We start from the raw sequence: 20,607 nt of genomic DNA, 5'->3' as shown, positions 1-20,607 counted from the left end.
CTCTGCTAAGACAGGATTGTAAGAATTGTAGTACTGTAGTTTCCACAGTCTCTGCAATATTAGAGAAGAGCTTAGAATGGTGGAGATAGACCTGAGTATGACACAGACGATATTCAGCACAAAGAGTAACCATCCATTTTCAGAATAGCTCACTCAAAGATGATTAAAGAACCAGATAATTCTTTAGAAGCCAACTACTTTTAAAACCGACTCTTTTCAGTGACTGTAAATGCATGTGTATTTGTTTTTCTTAGTGGGAATTATACTTCCCATCTGCTTTTTTTCTTAAAATATGTGAACATATTTTCTTATGATTAGGTTTTTTCTATAACGTATTTTCAAATGGCTGCATATTTTGTATAATATAGCTGTGACATAATTTATTTACAGACTCTACAGTTAGGCATTTAGATTGTTTCCAATTTGCTACTATACAAATAATCCTGTTGCGAACCTTTATGTAGATAGATACATGTGCACAGTCTTGATAACTTCCTTAGGATAAATTCTTGGATGTGGAATTGTTTTATTAAAAGGTATGTGTATTTTTACATGTTTTTCACTGTTTCAAATACTGAGGATATATACATGTTTGACTTTTACCAGTTATGATAGCCAAAAAGTTTATCTTCCTTACTCCCCACCCCCAGTTCGATTCAGAAAGGTTACCTCCTTTTGATTAGTGTATCTTTAATTACTAGAAAGACGGAACTGTATCAGAGTCACTAATTTCTAGTTTGATTTCTCTATGACCAGAGAACATATTATTTATTACTGTAATACTTGGAAGCTTGGCAAGATCTGATTTATGAACCAGTGCATGGTCTATTTGGTAAATGTCCCATATCAACTTAAAAAGAATGTGTAGTTCTGTAATTAATAGATGTCAGATAGGTCAGGCTAATGATACTGTTCAAATCTTCTTTTTTTCTGACATTTTAGACAATGAAAAAAAATTCCTAGAAAGATATAAGGAACCAAATGTGTCTCAAGAAAAAATATCAGCCAGGCGCGGTGGCTCACGCCTGTAATCCTAGCACTCTGGGAGGCCGAGGCGGGTGGATTGCTCAAGGTCAGGAGTTCGAGACCAGCCTGAGCGAGACCCTGTCTCTACTAAAAATAGCAATAAAAATTATCTGGACAACTAAAAATATATATAGAAAAAATTAGCCGGGCATGGTGGCGCATGCCTGTAGTCCCAGCTACTTGGGAGGCTGAGGCAGTAGGATCGCTTAAGCCCAGGAATTTGAGGTTGCTGTGAGCTAGGCTGACACCACGGCATTCACTCTAGCCCGGGCAACAGAGTGAGACTCTGTCTCAAAAAAAATAAAAAAAAAAGAAAAAATATCAAGCTTTATTAGTACTAATATAACTAAAGTACCATAACTATTAAGGAAATTGAGGTTAATAGGCCAGGCACAGTGGCTAACACCTGTAATTTCTTTGGGAAGCTGAGGCAGGAGAATCACTTGAGGCCAGGAGTTCAAGACCAACCTGGGCAACATAGCAAGACCTCGTCTCTACAAAAAATTTAAAAATTAGCAGGGCATGGTGGTGCATAGCTGTAGTCCCAGCTACTTGGGAGGCTAAGGTGGGAGGATCACCTGAGCCCATGAGTTTGAGGTTAGAGTGAGCTATGATTGCGCCACTGCACTCCAGCCTGGGTGACAAGAGAGACTCCATTTCTTCAAAAAAAAAAAAAAAATCAATAAAAAGAAAACACCAGGTCCATACGGTTTTTCTGGTAAATATCAACATTTCAATCTCTTCCTGAAAACAGAAAAGGAAGAATTTGCTAATTCATTTTTATAAAGTTCCTGTAACTTTGATAATAAAACCAGTCAAAGGCCGAGTGCGGTGGCTCACACCTGTAATCCTAGCACTCTGGGAGGCCGAGGAGGGTGGATTGCTCAAGGTCAGGAGTTCGAGACCAGCCTGAGTAAGAGCAAGACCTCATCTCTACTAAAAGTAGAAAGAAATTATCTGGCCAACTAAAATATATATATAGAAAAAATTAGCTGGGCATGGTGGCGCATGCCTGTAGTCCCAGCTACTTGGAAGGCTGAGGCAGTAGGATCGCTTGAGCCCAGGAGTTTGAGGTTGCTGTGAGCTAGGCTGACGCCACGGCACTCACTCTAGCCCAGGCAACAGAGTGAGACTCTGTCTCAAAAAAAAAAAAAAAAAACAGTCAAAGATAAAATGAGAAAGAAAAATCATAGACTCCAATTATTTATGAATATAGATGCATGCTTCTTAAAGAAAATTTTAGCAAACTGAATCCAACATTGTACTGTACCCTGAAATTATTAGGTTCATTTAAAAATGCTAAGGTGAATTACTCACTACATTGAGAAGTTAGAGGGTGAAAAACCATATGATCATCTCAATAAATGCACAAAAGACATTTGATAAAATTTATTATCCATTTGTGATTTTTAGAAACTCATAGTAAACTAGAAGTAGAAGAGAACTTCCTTAATCTGATAAGAAAAAGTGTATCTACTAAACCAAACCAAACAAAACTGTAACAAATGTGACCCCAAATAGGAATATATTGGAAACACTCCCTTTAAAATCAGGAAGTCATGCCTACTGAAATCAGGAGTTATGTCCATTATCACACCTTCTATTCAGCATTGCATTGAATGTCTACTAATTTAAGAAAAAGAAAAGAAATATGTCAAGATTTAGGAGTTGGAAATAAAACTGTCATTATTTGAAAATTGTATCTGTGTTTCCACATTTAAAAAAACCCCAAAAGTATCTACATAAAATTTATAGGAAATAATAGAATTTAGCAAATATTTCAATATTAGATCAATATATGAAGTCAATTACAGTTCTTTACGCAAGTAAGAGCTAGAAAATATAATTAAAACAAGTGAACCATGGTTAGCAACAAAAACTGTAATGTACTGAGGAATTACCACTAAAGAGACAGAATATTAAAGTGGTAGAAAGAGTTGGGATAAAAGTCTAGGTACCTACAATCTAATCCCAGGTAGACAGTTACCATCTATGTGAACTTGAATCTGTCACTTTCTAGTAGGTGTGAAACTTAATTAGATTCTTAATTTTCTCATGTCAAAAATACATATAATAATAAATACCTTGCTGGAACATTATAAGGATTAAGTAAAAAACATGAGAAAGAGAAATACTATATCAGGAGGTCTACCATTTCTTTCCTTCTAAATCCCATTTCCTTCTCTTGGGCAAGGTCAGTACATCTTCAACTTTAGTTTCCTTATCTATAATAATATTAATACTAATAGCATTCTTGAGAATCTGTGATTCTGAGCCCTTCTGCGTATTTCCTCCTATGTATGTTCTCCTTTAAGAAGTGTTGCAAGCATCCTTTATATAAGTAAGATATTTCTAGGGGATGGCAAAAGTGTGAACTAAAGCTAAAACTGTTCTAATTCCACTGTGCTCCTGCATCAGATGTTTGAGATTTCTTGGCACTTTGAGATGATTAACTGAACCAGTTACTGCTTTGTTCAACAGGTGGATTTTCAGAAAAGGCCTATGAATGGAGCTCGGAAGAGGAAGAGCCAGTGAAAAAAGCAGGACCAGTCCAAGTCCTCATTGTCAAAGATGATCATTCCTTTGAGTTAGATGAAACTGCACTAAATCGGATCCTTCTCTCAGAGGCTGTCAGAGACAAGGAGGTTGTTGCTGTATCTGTTGCTGGAGCATTTAGAAAAGGAAAATCATTCCTGATGGACTTCATGTTGAGATATATGTACAACCAGGTATGTAAGATATACTTTAAAAAGTTTTCTTGTTTCTGTGCTTCTGTCACTTTGTGTTTTTATTTAGTGGTGTTTGCTATTTCAATTTCTGTTATTATGTACTCTAAATATGAACCAGTTAAAAAATGCTATGGTGTGACCATTCCAGTGCTTTGGGTACCAAACTACACAGGCTACTTTTCTCTGAAGCTACTTTGCTGCATTTTCCTTAGAATATAATTATTTTTATCCTTTTAAGAACAGACACTGTTTAATATTATAATTATAAACTTTACATGTTATAGTATTTAAAATGTCAGATAACTTTTGCTGTAATTTCTATCTTATAATCTCTTTTTCCCAACATTTACTATGGCGTTTTTCAAGCATGCAGCAAAGTTAAAAGAATTTTATAGTGAATACCTGGGTACCCACTACCTAGATTCTGCCATTAACATTAATATTCTTGCTTTATCACTTGTGTCTCCATCTGCTCATCTCTTGTCATTCATCACTTCATCTTATTTTTGATGCATTGCAAAGTAAATTGCTGACATCAGTACACTTTCCCAAAGGTATTTTAATATATATCATTATTATATATATAGGTCAGTATTTAGGTTTTTTAGATAAAATTTACATACAACAAAATGTACAAACCTTAAATGTGCATTTACTGATTTTTGACAAATGCATATACCCATGTAGCCCCAAACCCTACCAAGATATAGAACATGGCCATTAACCCACAAGGTTCCCTTTTATTCTTTGCCAGTCATTTCTCACCCTCACCCTATGCCTAGAGGCAACCCATAGTGTCATAATGTTTGAGCCAACATATGACACAGAAATGAGACTTTAAGTGACCCAAGATAAATCAAAAGCAGAAGGATAAACAGGAGACTAATGAGGAACAAAAGATTGGGAATGGAAATATTCTAGTATTTTCCTACTCTTTAGTCCATAGCAATTCTGATGCAAATACAAATGTTGAGGCAGAATAGACACACAACCCAAAGAAGTTTGTATTATGTATTTATACTATAATTATTCATTTTAGATTGATCATTTATACTTGGGCTATTTTTGAACAATTTTATAATGTTAACTTTAACATCTTCTATCTCTAGCCTCAGTTCTAACAAATCAAGAACAGAACTACTGAAAGAATTCAGGCTTTGAATGCAAACAAAAGTCTTACCAATCTTTATTTCTCACATGGCAACATTAGTATGCTACTTAACACAGGTGGGAAAATTGAATGAACAAAATTAATATACTTTCTATTCTTTGGGATTATACAGTTTTAGGCATATTCCTAGTTTTAACTGTTAAACATAAGAATGAAATACTCAATACTACTTGTCATGTTGCTTGTGGTAAGTAGCATTTGCTCAGATTAAAGTGTGCCAGAATTGTCTTTTTTTTCTTTTTCTGCACCTAGTAGAGCATTCAGAAAGTAAGAGAGAATAGGAACATTATTTTGCTATTCCTTGCATAAGGGCATGTATCATGGACTGGTTTAGAGCAAGTCCCACTTTAATTTCTGCATATATGATTATCATTCATATTAGAATGGCAAAATTCAATTTCAAATGTGATGATTTATGTTCTTCTTAGCAGGAAAACTGTTATTAAGTTTATCCTATACCTGGTGCATAGTAATCAAAAAGTGATTTTTTTGAGAAATAATTTATGAGTGTATACTTGAGCAAATGATACAAGCTAAATTTCAGATCTGACAAAGTAACTATTTGTGGACATTTTCCTTCCCTTTCAGAATTATTTTTCAGGCTTAGGGTTTTAATAAATATCTCGAGGTAGATCACTGGCCTGGAGTCAATGTTACAATACTGTTATTATGCTAATTCATAATCATCACAATTTATTCAGTATACATCCCAAGATTTTTTCCAGGCAACACCTTATTAGACTAATTTCCACATCAGTTAGTATTTATTGACTACCTGCTACATGCCCTGCATTGTGCTAAGCACTATGGTGGATACCAAAGAAGACATAGATTTTGCACTTAGACATCTCACAGTTTGAACAAGGAGACAAAATTAAGATACATGGAATATTAATATTTAGAGCATCATTAAATGTTAACCCATGTGTTTCTGAGTGTAGTTCAGGGAAGGGACATATCTGTGTAGGCAGGAGTTATCAGGGAAAGCTTCATAGAAATATTGGACCTTACGATAGATTTGCAAGATGTGCAAGATCTGGATCAGGAGAGGGAGGAAGAAGGAGCATTCTAGACTATGAGAAATGAGCATGATATATGCAATAAACAGAAGGTACACCTTCTTTCCTACAGTGGAGATGAAGAAGTAATAAGATTGAATATGTATGTGCCAGATAATGGAACCAATTCATAGAAGAACCAAACCTGAGCTCTTTATAAGGGTCTAAAGTGCTTTATAGAACAAGATAGGATATAACAAAATAAAATTTTCTTTTATAATAGTTTATATATACTTCTTATTAATCTAAGTAGTCTGATCCCAAATTCCTCTGCATTACTTAATATGAGGTTTTAGATTTGAGAATTATCTAATAAAGTATTCCAAAAACTAATAACTTATTCTCACTAACAAATATCAAAATAAGTATAACTACTATTAACCAAGGTCAACAATGACTTACTAAATCTAAGGGTTATTTTCCATTCTCTATCTTACGTAATCTTCAGTCTTTATACAACTGACAGTTTTTTCTATTCTCCCTTCCTTTGGCTGCTCAAATCCATCCATCTATTCCTCCCCATTGTCCTGGCCCTGGTTCAGGCCCTCAATCGTGTTTTGACCTTTATAATAGCTCCCACTTTTTCCCTTTCTAGATATCATTTTCCTTCCCTTCTAACTAGCTCCTCCTGCTTCTAAAATAATCTTTCTACTCACAATTGTCATGATAATTCATCTCTGCTTCTTCATAACTCTCTACTGCCTACAGGATAAAATCTAACTCCCTTAAGCACCTTCCTAATAAGGCCTTTCAGAATCTGGCCATCTGCCAGCTTTGCCCTGCTACTTGCTCCCTTCTCACCTCATACCAAAGCATTTGTGTATATCCTGACATACTATGCTCCTTCCACCATCCCTCCCTCCCTTTCTTCTCAGAATGCTTTCTCCAAATTTGCTCACCTGGAAAATTCCTAAATATTCTTCTAGCCTTAGCTCAAACATCAGCTCTCCTGTGAAGTCTTACCTGACCAAGAGTTTTCTATGCTTCCATTTATGCCTTATATACATTTATGTCTTGTATACATTATGCCTTATATACAAATGCATATCCATTTTGATATGCACATATTACATAATAATGGTTTGTTAGCATGTCTATTTCCCTTTTAGGCTATATGAGTTTTCTCTGGTCTGGAATGATATCTTTTCATCTTTATATCCTCAGAACCTAGCATAAAATGTGGCAGATGTTTGCTCCTATGTAATTATTTTTTTGATGCATAATGTGATTATATCAATGCAATAGATATGCCTATATTATTCCTTTTGACTAGAGTTGGAAAGGGATAAGAATCAGAATGGCTGAATGAAAAAACTATAGACACATCTAGTTTCATATTGCAGACTTTATTAACTTATAGGAATCAGTTGATTGGGTTGGAGATTACAACGAACCATTGACTGGTTTTTCATGGAGAGGTGGGTCTGAACGAGAGACCACAGGAATCCAGATATGGAGTGAAGTCTTCCTTGTCAATAAACCTGATGGTAAAAAGGTATGATGCTAACTTCTTAAGTAAAACTGAATTTTCACTTGCAACAGTTACTACTTTTCAGGATCCTTGAAAACGCTCTTTTGAAAATTAATTTTGCCCATTTGACATGAAGCTTAAGGGAGAGGTAGCATCCTATTGCATGATCCCTGTTTCCCTTTCTTGTGATCCAGGTAGGCAAAATTATACAGACAATAGAAAAACAGATCAGCAAGCTAACATCTGTATTTTGTTTCAATGCCACATAAAGTGTTATGTTGGATTATCAAGGAAAATTTATTTCAGCAATCAGCACCCAATTAATATTCTTATTTTCTGTGGCATTCATGGCATGTGTAAGAAATTACCTAAAATAGTATTCATTGATAATGCTTTGCTTTAGTTCTTACGATGTTAATGTTGTGGTAATCCTAATACCCTAGAAATTCTATAATATATCAATAATGTACTTGCTTATAGGTTGCAGTGTTATTGATGGATACTCAGGGAACCTTTGATAGTCAATCAACTTTGAGAGATTCAGCCACAGTATTTGCCCTTAGCACAATGATCAGCTCAATACAGGTATGGACTAAAATAAACTCATTTTGGTGGATGTCTCTTTAACTAAAATTATGAGTATATGTTTCTATATACATATGATAGTGAGATAAGCAACGGCAATGGCAAATCATATATATTATGTGACTCAGTTAGCGTAACAGTTTTTGTGATTTCTATAAGAGTAGAATTGTTTTTGTTATTGTAATCTAATTACTGATAAGTTTTCAAAGTGACTGCTATAGTCAGAAAAGGATATATTATCTTATGGATATTTTTTCTATTTAAAGACTACAATAAAATCAATAATATTAAATCTTATATGTGTAGACATTGGGGCCACCTATTATAAGTAATGTTTAATGAAACAGAATTTATATATATATATAAAATTTTGTTTTACATAGCCAGTGGAAACGTTTCTAAATGTAAAAACACTTATGTGTTCATAGCTTTTTAAAACACCTTAATATACACTTAAGAACGTAAATTCCTTTAATTTTTTTTTTTTTTTTTTTTGTGAGACAGAGTCTCGCTCTGTTGCCGGCGCTAAAGTGCCGTGGTGTCAAGCTCACAGCAACCTCAAACTCCTGGGCTTAAGCAATCCTTCTGCCTCAGCCTCCCGAGTAGCTGGGACTACAGGCATTTCCCACCATGCCCAGCTAATTTTTTTTCTGTATATATTTTTAGCTGTCCAGATCATTTCTTTCTGTTTTTAGTAGAGACAGGGGTCTCACTCTTGCTCAGGCTGGTCTTGAACTCCTGACATCGAGCGATCCTCCCACCTCGGCCTCCCAGAGTGCTAGGATTACAGGCGTGAGCCACTGCGCCCGACCACCTTTAAATTTTTTATTTTCTTGTCCTTTCCTTTTTTCTTTCTCTTTTTAAAAATATTGTTTTTGAGGTTATTGTAAGCTTTCTAAATTGTCCTGAAAATCCTTGAAAAATTTTATTATAACCAAAAAACATATAGCATAAAGGATTTTAAGACTATTTTTAGACATTTTTCAATTCACTGGAGGGAGCAAGAAGAGAAAGTGCCTAAGAAACAGAGCAGATCAATAAAAAAAAAAAGGTGAGGCAGTTTCTTAAAAAGGCAGGAAAGGCAAAGCAGTTAGGGTAAGTCAAGGCTGATATAAGCAAGTATAGAGGATGGAGCGAGTGAACTGGCAACAAGGGCATCATATGTGGTTAGGACAACCAAGAGAGGGTAAAAAGAAGGAGGAAGGGTAGATTGAATTTGTTTTCTAAAGCAGCGGTCCCCAACCTTTTTGGCACCAGGGACTGGTTTCATGGAAGACAATTTTTCCACGGACCAGGGCAGGATAAGGAAGAGGGAGGGTGGTTTCAGGACGATTCAAGCACATTACATTTATTGTGCAGTCAAACCTCTCTGCTAATGATAATCTGTATTTGCAGCTGCTCCCCAGCATTAGCTTCACCACCTCAGCTCCACCTCAGATCATTAGGCCGTAGACTTTCGTAAGGAGCAGGCAACCTAGATCCCTCACGTGTGCAGTTTACCGTAGGGTTCAGGCTCCTGTGAGAATCTAATGCGGCTGCTGATCCGACAGGAGGCGGAGCTCAGGCAGTGACGTGAGCAATGGGGAGGGGCCTAAATACAGATAAAGCTGCGTGGACTTACCCTGCCGGCCGCCTGCTGCTGTGCAGCCCGGTTCCCAGCCCGCCACAGACCAGTACGTTCCCCGGTGTTGGGGACCTCAGTTATAAAGGACTTTAAAGTAAAAGTTGTGGGAAAAAGTCATGGTTATAATGGTTGACTAGCTTTTAAAAATCTACTTTTTAAAAAATTGACAAAAATTGTACATATTAATTGTGTGTGATATATTTTGAAATATGTATACATTGTGGAACGCCTCAGTCAACCTAATTTACATATGGTTACCTCACATACATATTTTTTGTGGTGTAAAAATCTACTTCTAGAGTGAGCCTTTAAAATACTGACTTATCTAATTTATTCATAATTGACAGTATAAGCCATTTACACAAGCCAATTAAAACGATATAGACTTTGCCTTTACTATTTACTATTTATATTTGACCTGAATACACTGAATATTTTTATAGAAAAATCTAGTAAGTCCATAGTATTGCCTAATTTTATTGTTTTTATTATTTATTTTATTAATAATTACTTATAATAATTATTAAATGACAGAAAAAGTCTGTTACTTAAATAAGTACACAGAGTATACTGTTTGTATCATTACATAAACATGTAAACATCTTTAACTTTTCTTTGAAGTTAATGATATTTATTCCTCTCAGAAAAAAAAGAATGTCATCTTAATATTGTGATCTGTTCATGAGACAATAATGCATATGTATAAGGATGTGACATGATATTCAGAACCTAACTTTTATGTGATGATAAGTAAAATAATCAATTGTGAAGAAGTCAACATAATTTTTCAAAATAAAATCTTTCATATGGGTAGCTCAGATTTAGATTGCTATTATTTTGGTATGCTTAGAAGAATGATTTTTTTTTTTTTTTACTAATTGCTAAATTGGGTTCATAATATAATTTTAATATTCTGTCTCCAGAACAGGTGACTATTTGTTTTTGGAACCATTTTATGATCATTATACATTGTTTATTGTCTCTCAAGTTTCTTTTACTCCTCTTTTAAGGTCTTATAAATATCATTATGTAAGCATGTATGTAAGAGAGTTTAATTTTGTGATAAGTGATATTTAGAAAAATAGAGAATGACAAAGTAAGTGCTTAGAATGATGCCAATTATCTTCTCATTTTGACTTTATTTTTTAATCAAGGTATATAACTTATCCCAAAATGTCCAGGAGGATGATCTTCAGCACCTTCAGGTAACAATATTTACATGCTTTTTTGTATATGTGGTAGTCTTTTGAACATGCATAGCAGAATGTTTGGGGATGATTTAGAAACATAACTGAATGGGGCTATTTCCAGGTTTCTTGTTCTGGCCCTGTATGATTATGTTCTTTCTAATTCAATTTTTAAATTTGTTTGTTGCTGTAAAACTGCATACTATCAGTCCTGTATATGTGAACATATATGGCAAATCAGAGTAGAGAATCTTTGGTTTAAAAATTACCCAAAATGTGAAGTTGAAGTCTTAAGGTCAGGGATTTGATCATTGTTAGCATGATATCTGATATATGCCATATTTTTTCCTGTGGATCACTTTGTAGACAAGAACTGTGAGGGTTGACTTGATGATAACTAATAGAATTCTATTTCAGATCTAAAATAGACCTCAGAAATACCCAATTTATCCTTTATATTTTATAAATGAGGAAAACAAGGCCAAAAGAAATAAATGACTTGTTGAAACTTATATGGCTAAGTAGTGGTAAAGTGGGAATAAAAATCTGGCTATGTGACTGGGCTCCTTCCACTCTTCAAGCAGTGTTTAAATCTCAAAGAACAAAAAGATTAGATGTTTCCTAAAGATGATTCACCTCTCTGTAACACTCTCTGCTCTCTTTCAATTCATGTTATTCTTGGTTACATAGGAAAACCTATTATTTCTCTGATAGTTTTCCTTCTGCATATTTTACAGAAAAATTTGCTTTCAATATATTATGTTATCAAAAAAATATGTTATCTTGCCAATCAGAGCCATGTAGCAAAATGTGCAAATTTAACAATAACAAAGGATGATAGAACAGAGTAATTTAAGACATTGGAAATATCATTTCGAAGTCACATCCAGCATGCTACCAAATACCTCACACCGACCATCTATTGTAACAGAGGGAAGGGCGTGAAGAAAAAAATACATATCTTTTCTGTCTCTTTAAAACTTCACCCACTCTTTTTGGGAACTGCAGCCCAGCCTGCATCCCTGAGGCAGGTTAAGTCCTTTGTTAAAAGAGATAACTCAGCTATCCCAGGCAGCACCAGCCCCTCCAGGTGGGTGGCTGGCTGAGGTCACAGGCTTTGTCTTTGGCAGAGATGGGATGATTAGAATTAACCACAATAGCCTAGAACTGAGGGGCCCTCCCTTTAAAAGCTCTGTATTTCTGTTTATGTTCAGGAAATTTGGATTTTGAGATGAGAAGTTCTACCATTTTTCCTCCTTTGCTGGCAAAGTAACAAACTTCTCTTTCCTCCTCCTCAAACCACTTGTTCTCGTTCTTCTGATGCGGCCTCGAGGACATGTGCCGAGTTTTCGGTAACACTGACAAATAGGCAATATGCTGAATAATTGTTAGATGGTTTTCACAATAAGAACAATTACTTCTTTGGGCATGTGTCATAACCTAGCCAACTACTTTCCAAGTTAATGACATGGCATTGTTTGATACTAGTTTAAAGGTTTCTAAAAAAAAGTGCTGGTTTTGGACTTTGATATTGCATAATATTTTTGGAGGTAATTTAAAAATTTTCCTATAAATTACAGTATCTCAGCCTTCTTAAGAAGTTGTTATGAATTCAAATTATGTTAGTAAATGATTCTAATGAGAGTATTCCTGGACCAGCTGCCTTTTAGACATGATATTCCAGACTTCATCACTCTAATCAGGTGCCTAATAATTACCTTTGCTTTCTAGATTCTCATAGCTCCCACAGGAGAGGCAGTGTGGTGCTTGGGGTGCTACTCTAAAGGGGTAAAAGATGGAAATCTTGTATGTCAGCTTTCTTCCCCCAGCTCTGAGAAGCCACTATGGTTTGTTACTCTTGTGTACGAAGTGGCATTTCCTGTGTTCTATGGAGAAAGCCACTCGGCCAGGGTGGATAAAACTCTTATTAGAGGCCCAGGCACAATCACCCCCTCAAGTCTATATTCTCCAAAAATCTTATGTTTCTGGCAACACAGAACTCATATTATCGTGCATGATGATCTCAATTGGGAGTGATTCTTCACTTTTTGAGGCCAATGCCTAATGCCTTTGTAACAATCCAGGCCATTGTGTCATTAAATTTCCTCAGGCAACAACTTTTGTAAATGTATGGCTCTCTGGTCTAATCTATGCAAACTCTGCTTTGAAAGGTCATTTATTAAGTCACATTCTAGATATAAACAGTATTCATTTTCAAATGGAAACTTTATTTTTTAAATGTACTTTGAATGTCTTTAATTTTTAAATATCTAATTACCATAGCTCTCTTTTACCTGTGCAATGCTTATTACCTGAAAATGATTATCATAATCTTAATAACACACAGTATTCTGTTACAACTAGGGGAAAAAAATGAATGGAAAGCCAAGAAGTAATACTTAGCAGATACTGAAGTGTTCTCTCTTTCTTTCTGTGTTTGTGTATATATGTATACATAATTTTTCTTCTAGCTTTTCACTGAGTATGGCAGACTAGCAATGGAGGAAACATTCCTGAAACCATTTCAGGTGAGTGCAGGTTAAATGATGGTAAATTCTTAGTAGATTTTCCTGAAGACTATAATCAGGTATATTAATTAATTATTTAAGGTCATGTTTCTTTATCCTTTTCTTTATTTCATTGAAGAAGCATTTTTGAATACCTATTTAATGCTGTTTGATGCAAGGAGAGGATAGAAATGGGGAAATGGAAATTTTATTAATTATTAAAAAAAATGGGGGTATAAAAAAGATGAATTGGACATTCTGGTTCCCACCAGATAATCAGCTTTTCTTCCCTGAACTCAACCCTAGAGATGTCACAGAAACTAGAAGAAACTGATGAATTTGTCAAAAATAAAAGCTAAAAACAAACAAACAAGAATCCTGGGACAATAAAAGGGGTTGCAAGCAGCAGCAAAAGTTGACTGAGCACCGGAGACAACATTGGGTTGGGGAGAATGTTTTAAAGATGCCCTTTTCTTTCTTACACATTAACCTGTTCCATTGCCATTGAGTATCAGAACAGCTGCCAGCCTGGCCCTTGCTGGAGACAGCAGGATAACATCAGGGATATATCTGAACTTGGACTGAGTAGCACCTGGCCCTTTAGTGCTCCTTTCTGCTCCTGCCCCTCTTTAAGTACCAAGAACAAGAATATTATTGTTAGGGTGGAAAGCCTGGTAGGTGCTCGCAGCACGGTAGAGAAAGATTTCTCATACAGAGGTTAGGATAGAAGGAAGAGGTATATTTACTTTTCCCTGGGGAAGGGGAAAAGGACCAGCACGAAGATGGAAAAAGGAAGAATGTGCTGGCCCCAAAAACCAGCTATTGAGGCTTTTTAAAGGGGGTTGTAAAAATGGTAGGATACAGTCGAGAAACTGCTACATCTGCTCCTTCCTTTCTTCTTGGTGGCAGGTAAATAACAAAAACTGCAAGTATGTCAAAGTCTAAGAGTTAGCTTCTCCACCTTTCCTTGGAGATGGGATTATCTCAGGAGATGCGAATCTGTCCTGGAGATATAGTTGAGGCTGTAGCTCATTCTCCTGCTGTTTACTCAGAAACTTTGTAAAAGCAGATTCTCAAAAAAAAAAAAAAAAAAAAAAAACAATTTTGAAAGAGAGATTTACATATCCTTTCCATCCATTCAGCTCTTTTCAGAAGTTGTACAAAACAGAACTCCTGCAGGGTACCTGTTAGTGAGAGAACTCATAGGATTGATCTTTAACTGTTACTGAGGAAATTGTGGGATTAGATATTTTCCTGTTATTTTTGCAAGGCCACCCCTTTCAATTATAATTCAGTGCAGCAGCCCTTAAAAACAGTACCTGGAGGGAGATACAGACTTAAACACCATAGACTGTCCACCTGAAGCGTGACTTCTTCAATTTAAATTTATCAGAGGGAGCCCAAGCTAAGCTCTAGAATTTAGCTCCTCCCTGCAGTTACACATCACCAGCCAGATGGGTCATACCCTGAATATGAGCATACAGGGGAGCTAAACAATTGATAAAGAGGAAAGAAGAATGGCTCAAATGGCAAGAAATTTAAGATAAGCTGTAATGGTTGTCTTTTCTTATATAACAAATCAATCCAAACCACAAATTTTCATTATCTCCCACAATTTTTGAGGGTCAGGAAACTGGAACAGCTTAGCCCACATGGTTTTGGCTTTGGGTCTCTCATGAAATTGTACTCAAGATGTTGGCCAGGGAGACATTCCCTAAGACTTAACTGGAGGATCCACCTCCAAGCTCACGCACATGGCTGTTGGCAGGAGCCTTCAACTCCTTAAACGTGGGCCTTTCCATGGGGCTGCTGACAGTGAGTCATCCAGTTGGGAGAGAGAAAGTAAGTGGCCAGGAGAGAAGCCACAATTTTTTTATAACATAATCTTGGAAGTGACATACCATCAGTTCTGCCATTTTCTGTCAGTCAACCCTGGCACAATGTGGTAGAGAACTAAACAAAGATGTGAATACCAGAGCAGTAATCTTGGGGACCATTATCATATTAATATGCCATAGTTTGTATAGCCATCCTCCAATTATTGAGCATTTGGATTTATTTCAGTTTTACACTATCATTCATAGTGGTGTTATAACACTCCTCTTGAATAATTTCCCTAAAGGATATATAGTCTCCAAAGGGAAGTTAACATAATTAAAAAAAAATATATATATATATGTATAATTTGTAGGATATATATAGGTCCATCATTTGCCCCAGTTACCTGACTGAATTTAATTCATTAAAAAAGTATTTATGACTTCATATGTTTTTATCTGAGCAAATTAGGCTAATTTATATTCTTGGTTTTATCTGTACCTATATATGTGAATAAACCAAGATTTCAGCAGTGTACAAAAACTGATGGCTTTTGAAATAAGGACTGGAATTCATAAAGATCCAGACATGATCTATGTAACACATACAGATTATCTTGGGAGGGGATGAGGCAGTGGGTATGCTGTGGCTAGGTCATCCCTGTTCATGAGAACCAATTACTAAATATTCTGGAATTATATAAACCAGTTATTAAATACTTAGTAGCTTGAAATCAACTATGGTGGTTGTATTTACACCACAGAAATTGGCAAATGCTACAAATCAGGCTTTTTTTTTTGTCAGAAAGCTAGTTTAACAGCATATCACTGGATGGGAGCATCAGGCAGGGAACCCAGGAGTTGGAACACTGGCATTGATTTCAAGATTATTATATAGATTGCTAATTTAAAAAAGTAAAACTTTATATTTGCTTCTGTTCTACACATGGTCCTCATTATTTTGAACTGGGAAGATGCCCAGTGAAAAAGACAAAGAAATGAAACTAAAAGTGCACAAGAAAAATGCAAAATATAGCCAAATCTACATACTTGGTTTCATTTATCCTGGTTCATGAGCCTCTATTTCCCAAAAGTTGCTTCCTAACTAACCCCTATTTTCAAAATACATGTTTTAAGTAGAAATGTTCCAAATATAAATTACTATATTTTATTTTGACAAATTGTGACAAAAATGGGCATCTTTTTTAAGTTAGTAGACTATTTAAAGGTAGTAGATATAAGTATTTTTAAATTCTCCTTTCCACAAGAATCTCTCCTCTCTCCACAAGAATCTACAAAACAAAAAAAGAGGGAGGAGAGGCTCCATCTTAGTGAAACAAGAAATGTCCATAATCACACACTAAGTGTCCCTGTTTAAGGAAAGAAAATGTGATCTAAGGATTTTATATCCATCAAAATTGACTTTCAGGTATAAAGGGCCAAAATTATTTTTTTTAAATTTATTTCGATAGATTTAGGGATACAAGTGTGTTTTGGTTACATGGAGGAATTGTATAGTGATGTCTGGGTTTTTAGGGTACTTGTCGCCCAGATAGTGTATATTGCAGCCGAGAAGCAGTTTTTCTTCCCTCACTCCTCTTTCCCCACTTCTGAGTCTCCAGTGCCCATTGTACCACTCTGTCTGAAGGGCCCCAACTGTTAATGAACATGTAAGAATGGAAGGAATATTTTTCCCATAACCCTTAATGAGAAATCTACTAAAGAATGGGCTTCAGATAAGCAAAGATGACACAAGGACTAGTGGTGAGCATTAAATATATATTTGTGGAACTAAGACTAAGTGAAGGATAAATAGAGAATATCATACATAATGCCTATGTTTTATAACTAAATAGATTGATAAAAAAGTAGAAGAATGAAAACATATGCCAAGCTTTTTAATATTTTCATCAAATATTCCTAGTAGTTGATGGTAGTAGTAGTACTGCTACTCTGTGGATATTGTGTATGTATTATAGCATTTAAAAAATGAATCATTGTGGGATATCATAATTCATTCATCCCCTATACCTAAAGAACAAGATTCTTGATTCAAGATTCTTGGACAAGGAGATCTGGATGTAATATAGAAGTCCAATGGAAACTCTATAGTCCTGAATTTGAATTGGAAATGTCAGTATGAATTTATGAGATGTTTTATCACACACACATACAATTATATCCTACCTCTGCCCATTGAGAAGACCTAGAAACACTGACCAACTCTTTAGATCTGCCAGGATTATAATCTTGAAGTACCATATTCCACTAAAAGAAACCAGTGCTTCTTAGAGAAATATCTGATTCTAGGTCAAGGGCAGGAAATGAACTTAGAACATCTTTTGGAAAAAAAGTATCATAAAGGTATGTTAGTTATTTTTCTGTATTTTTTTGTTTGTGATATTTTGTCAGTTTTTTTAAATGTATACTTTATTTTTCTTATTCTAAATAAACACTTTCAAGCCTAATTTTGCATTCTTTTTTTTTTCTTTTCTTTTCTTTCTTTCTTTTTTTTTTTTAGACATGGGATCTTACTCTTGCTCAGGAGGCTGGTCTCAAACTCCTGAGCTCAAGCAACCCTGCCGCCTCAGCCTCCCAGAGTGCTAGGATTATAGGGCATGAGCCACTGCACTCAGCCTGCATTCTTTTTCTTATAGGGGCTTCTCCCCTGCCCCACCCTGCCCCACATGTTGTGTAGGCTTCAGGCCTCACAAAACCTGGATTGCCACCCCCTTGTATACCACATGTGCATAATGATAGCCCCTGAAGAAAAGAATGGAACAAATGACAAAATAATAGAGATAATAAAGGAAAAATATTTAAAGAGATGATAGAAGAAAACTTGCCTCAAGTAAAACTTGCATCCTCATACTATATCCTTAAGAAAAACTAACACATTCCAGTCAATATGACAATATACTTAGTAAAGTTATTGAACTTTTAAGGACAAAAAGTCCACACAGAATTTTCCATAGTATTAATAACATTTCATGGGAAAAGACACATGAATGATAATTGACAAAGTTTTGAAAGAGTCACCTCAAGAATTTTATATCCAGCCAATTTCTCCATTAACTATAAAGGCAACAAAATATTCTCAAGAATGTGAGTTACTCAGGAACTACAGCAACTCTCTCTCTTCTTGAAAAACTGTATTGGGAAAATTCAGCCAACTTATATTTTATTCAAAGTAAAAGCTCAGGTATGGAGAATTTAGCAGCAAAAGGATTTTTAATGCACGGAATCCAATTAGATACAACACTAAAACCAAACAACTTTGAGTATTATGAATACAAAGCAGATAAATATTAAATCAGTATTAATACAATTTCGCATGCATTTGTGATATCTTTCAATGTTCATTATATTTTAAACATTTACACTCAAACTGCTATTGGTTTTATTTCAAAGTTATGACAACAACAACAAAAAAAATAGCAGATAGAAGGGAAGAATGGTAAGAGGAAGTTTAAGAATGCTAATTTCTCATTGCAGGGAGTTAAAAGTGAAACATATATTTAAAAAGCATGTCTCCAAACCAATAAGGAAAGATAGACAACCAATAGAAACATTGACAAAAGACCTGATCAGGCACTTCACAAAAGAAAATGAACACAAAGGGCCAATGAACATATGGGTGCTCTGTTTCATTAGTCGTCAGGGAAATGCATATTGAAACCACAATGGGCTACTAACCCCAACCCTCCAGAATGGGTAAAATTTACTGGAATGGTTAAAATTTAAAAGAAAATACCAAGTGTTGGAGAGGATGTTACACGTCAGGAGCCCTCTAACACTGCTGGTAAGATTATAAATTGGTACGGCACTTTGGAAAACTGAGAGTATCAACAGATCCAGAACATATGCATACTTTATTACCCAGTAATTCTGCTTCTAGGTATAAACCCAAAGGAAATGTGTACATATGTTAACCGAAAGACTCACGAATGTTCATAGCAGCATTATTCATACCAGCCAAAAACTAGAAACACTGAAATGCCCATCTACAGTAGAATGAATGAATAATTATTCACATAATGGAAATTTGTGCAGTAATGACTGTGTGATAAGAAATTATGCAATAATATGATGAATCTCACAAAAGTAATGTTGAGTGAAAAAGCCAGACCAAAAGAATACATCATGTATGATTTTACTTATATAAATTATAAAAACAGGCAAAACTAATCAATCTATGGTTAGATTAGTTAGAAGTCAGGCTAGCGGTTACCCTTGGGCAAGGACTAATGACTAGAAGATAACAGGAGCAGGGGCTTGTGGAGTGCTGGACTTTCTCTCTCTCTTGATCTAGGTGCTGGTTACATGGTGTGTTCAGTTTGTGAAAATTCGTTAAGCCATACACTTATTATATGTTTAGTGTTGTGTATGATTTAAAGATTTAAAAAGTAAACCTTTTTTTTTTTTACTTACACATTAATTTTATTAGAAGTAAATGTGATTAGCTGGCAACATTTCGAACGGTTGTGATTCTAACTTCAGTTCTCCAAAGTGTCACATACATTTTCAATCTGGAGGGCTAACATGCCTTTTTTGTGTAGTTAGTAGACTCCACTGACAGATGCTTAGAATGACTATAATTATGATGTGTTCTAATATTAAAGAATAATTGAAATTCTTTGCAAATGGACTTGCACACTCAAGAGTGAACTATTTTTTTTTACACAAAAAGCTTACCAAGAATAGGACAGTGGCTCAAAAATCACTTTTCTAAATATATTTCCATACAGAATAATTTCAAGATATCATTAGTAGTTTATTATATAGTACCGTTTAAACAAGAATTTAAAAAGTACTAAGCATGTGAAAACTGCAACACCACAAGGATTGAGCCATTTTACTAGTGTAATGAAACATTAGAACAATCTTGGAAAAGGCAAGCAAAATATTCAGAAGGCTGAATATCTGACTCTCAGTTCAATATTTTTCAAAATCTTTTTTAACTTCAAAAGAATTTGTCAGAACTTGTAATGGTGAAAAATCATTTACTTGAAATTCAGCAATGTTTTAAATGTCACCTCATTTTTCTTTTAGACAGTTAATTCCAAGTATATGTTAATACTTATTTAAAATGCCACATATAAAACAATTTCACTTTTTATGAAATTATTTTTCTCCTTTTTTCTTCCCTCCAGCCCTCCTCCATTTGTGTATATTGCTAGAGAAATGATTGGATCATGTTCATCAAATGCTAACTATGGTTAAATCCAGGAGATGGGATTTGGTGTATATTTAAATTTTTTTTCTTCTGGACTTTGCTATCTAGGAGTTTGAACTTTTTATGATGACTGTGTTTATGTATCATTTCTATAAAAACATTAAAATAACTTCTTTAAAAAAGAAAAGCTGGCCGGGCGCGGTGGCTCACGCCTGTAATCCTAGCACTCTGGGAGGCCGAGGCAGGTGGATCGCTC

At 35.1% G+C, this 20,607-nt stretch overlaps 1 protein-coding gene across 1 annotated transcript in view; it reads left to right on the top strand.

Moving 5' to 3' along the window:
- The window catches only part of ATL1 (atlastin GTPase 1), a 50,572-nt gene that overhangs the window by 11,856 nt on the left and 18,109 nt on the right, over positions 1 to 20,607 (top strand). Inside the window, exons 2-6 of the mRNA XM_045567518.1 lie at positions 3,508 to 3,755; positions 7,345 to 7,479; positions 7,936 to 8,040; positions 10,819 to 10,869; positions 13,323 to 13,379. Of these exons, the coding sequence (XP_045423474.1) occupies positions 3,723 to 3,755; positions 7,345 to 7,479; positions 7,936 to 8,040; positions 10,819 to 10,869; positions 13,323 to 13,379 (381 nt within the window). The 5' untranslated portion in view covers positions 3,508 to 3,722. The remainder of the gene's footprint in view (positions 1 to 3,507; positions 3,756 to 7,344; positions 7,480 to 7,935; positions 8,041 to 10,818; positions 10,870 to 13,322; positions 13,380 to 20,607) is intronic.

Source organism: Lemur catta, chromosome 1 (genome assembly GCF_020740605.2).
Source record: "Lemur catta isolate mLemCat1 chromosome 1, mLemCat1.pri, whole genome shotgun sequence".
Taxonomy (NCBI): domain Eukaryota; kingdom Metazoa; phylum Chordata; class Mammalia; order Primates; family Lemuridae; genus Lemur; species Lemur catta.
Note: the sequence above shows the minus strand (reverse complement) of the source record. Positions and strands in the feature narration are given on the sequence as shown.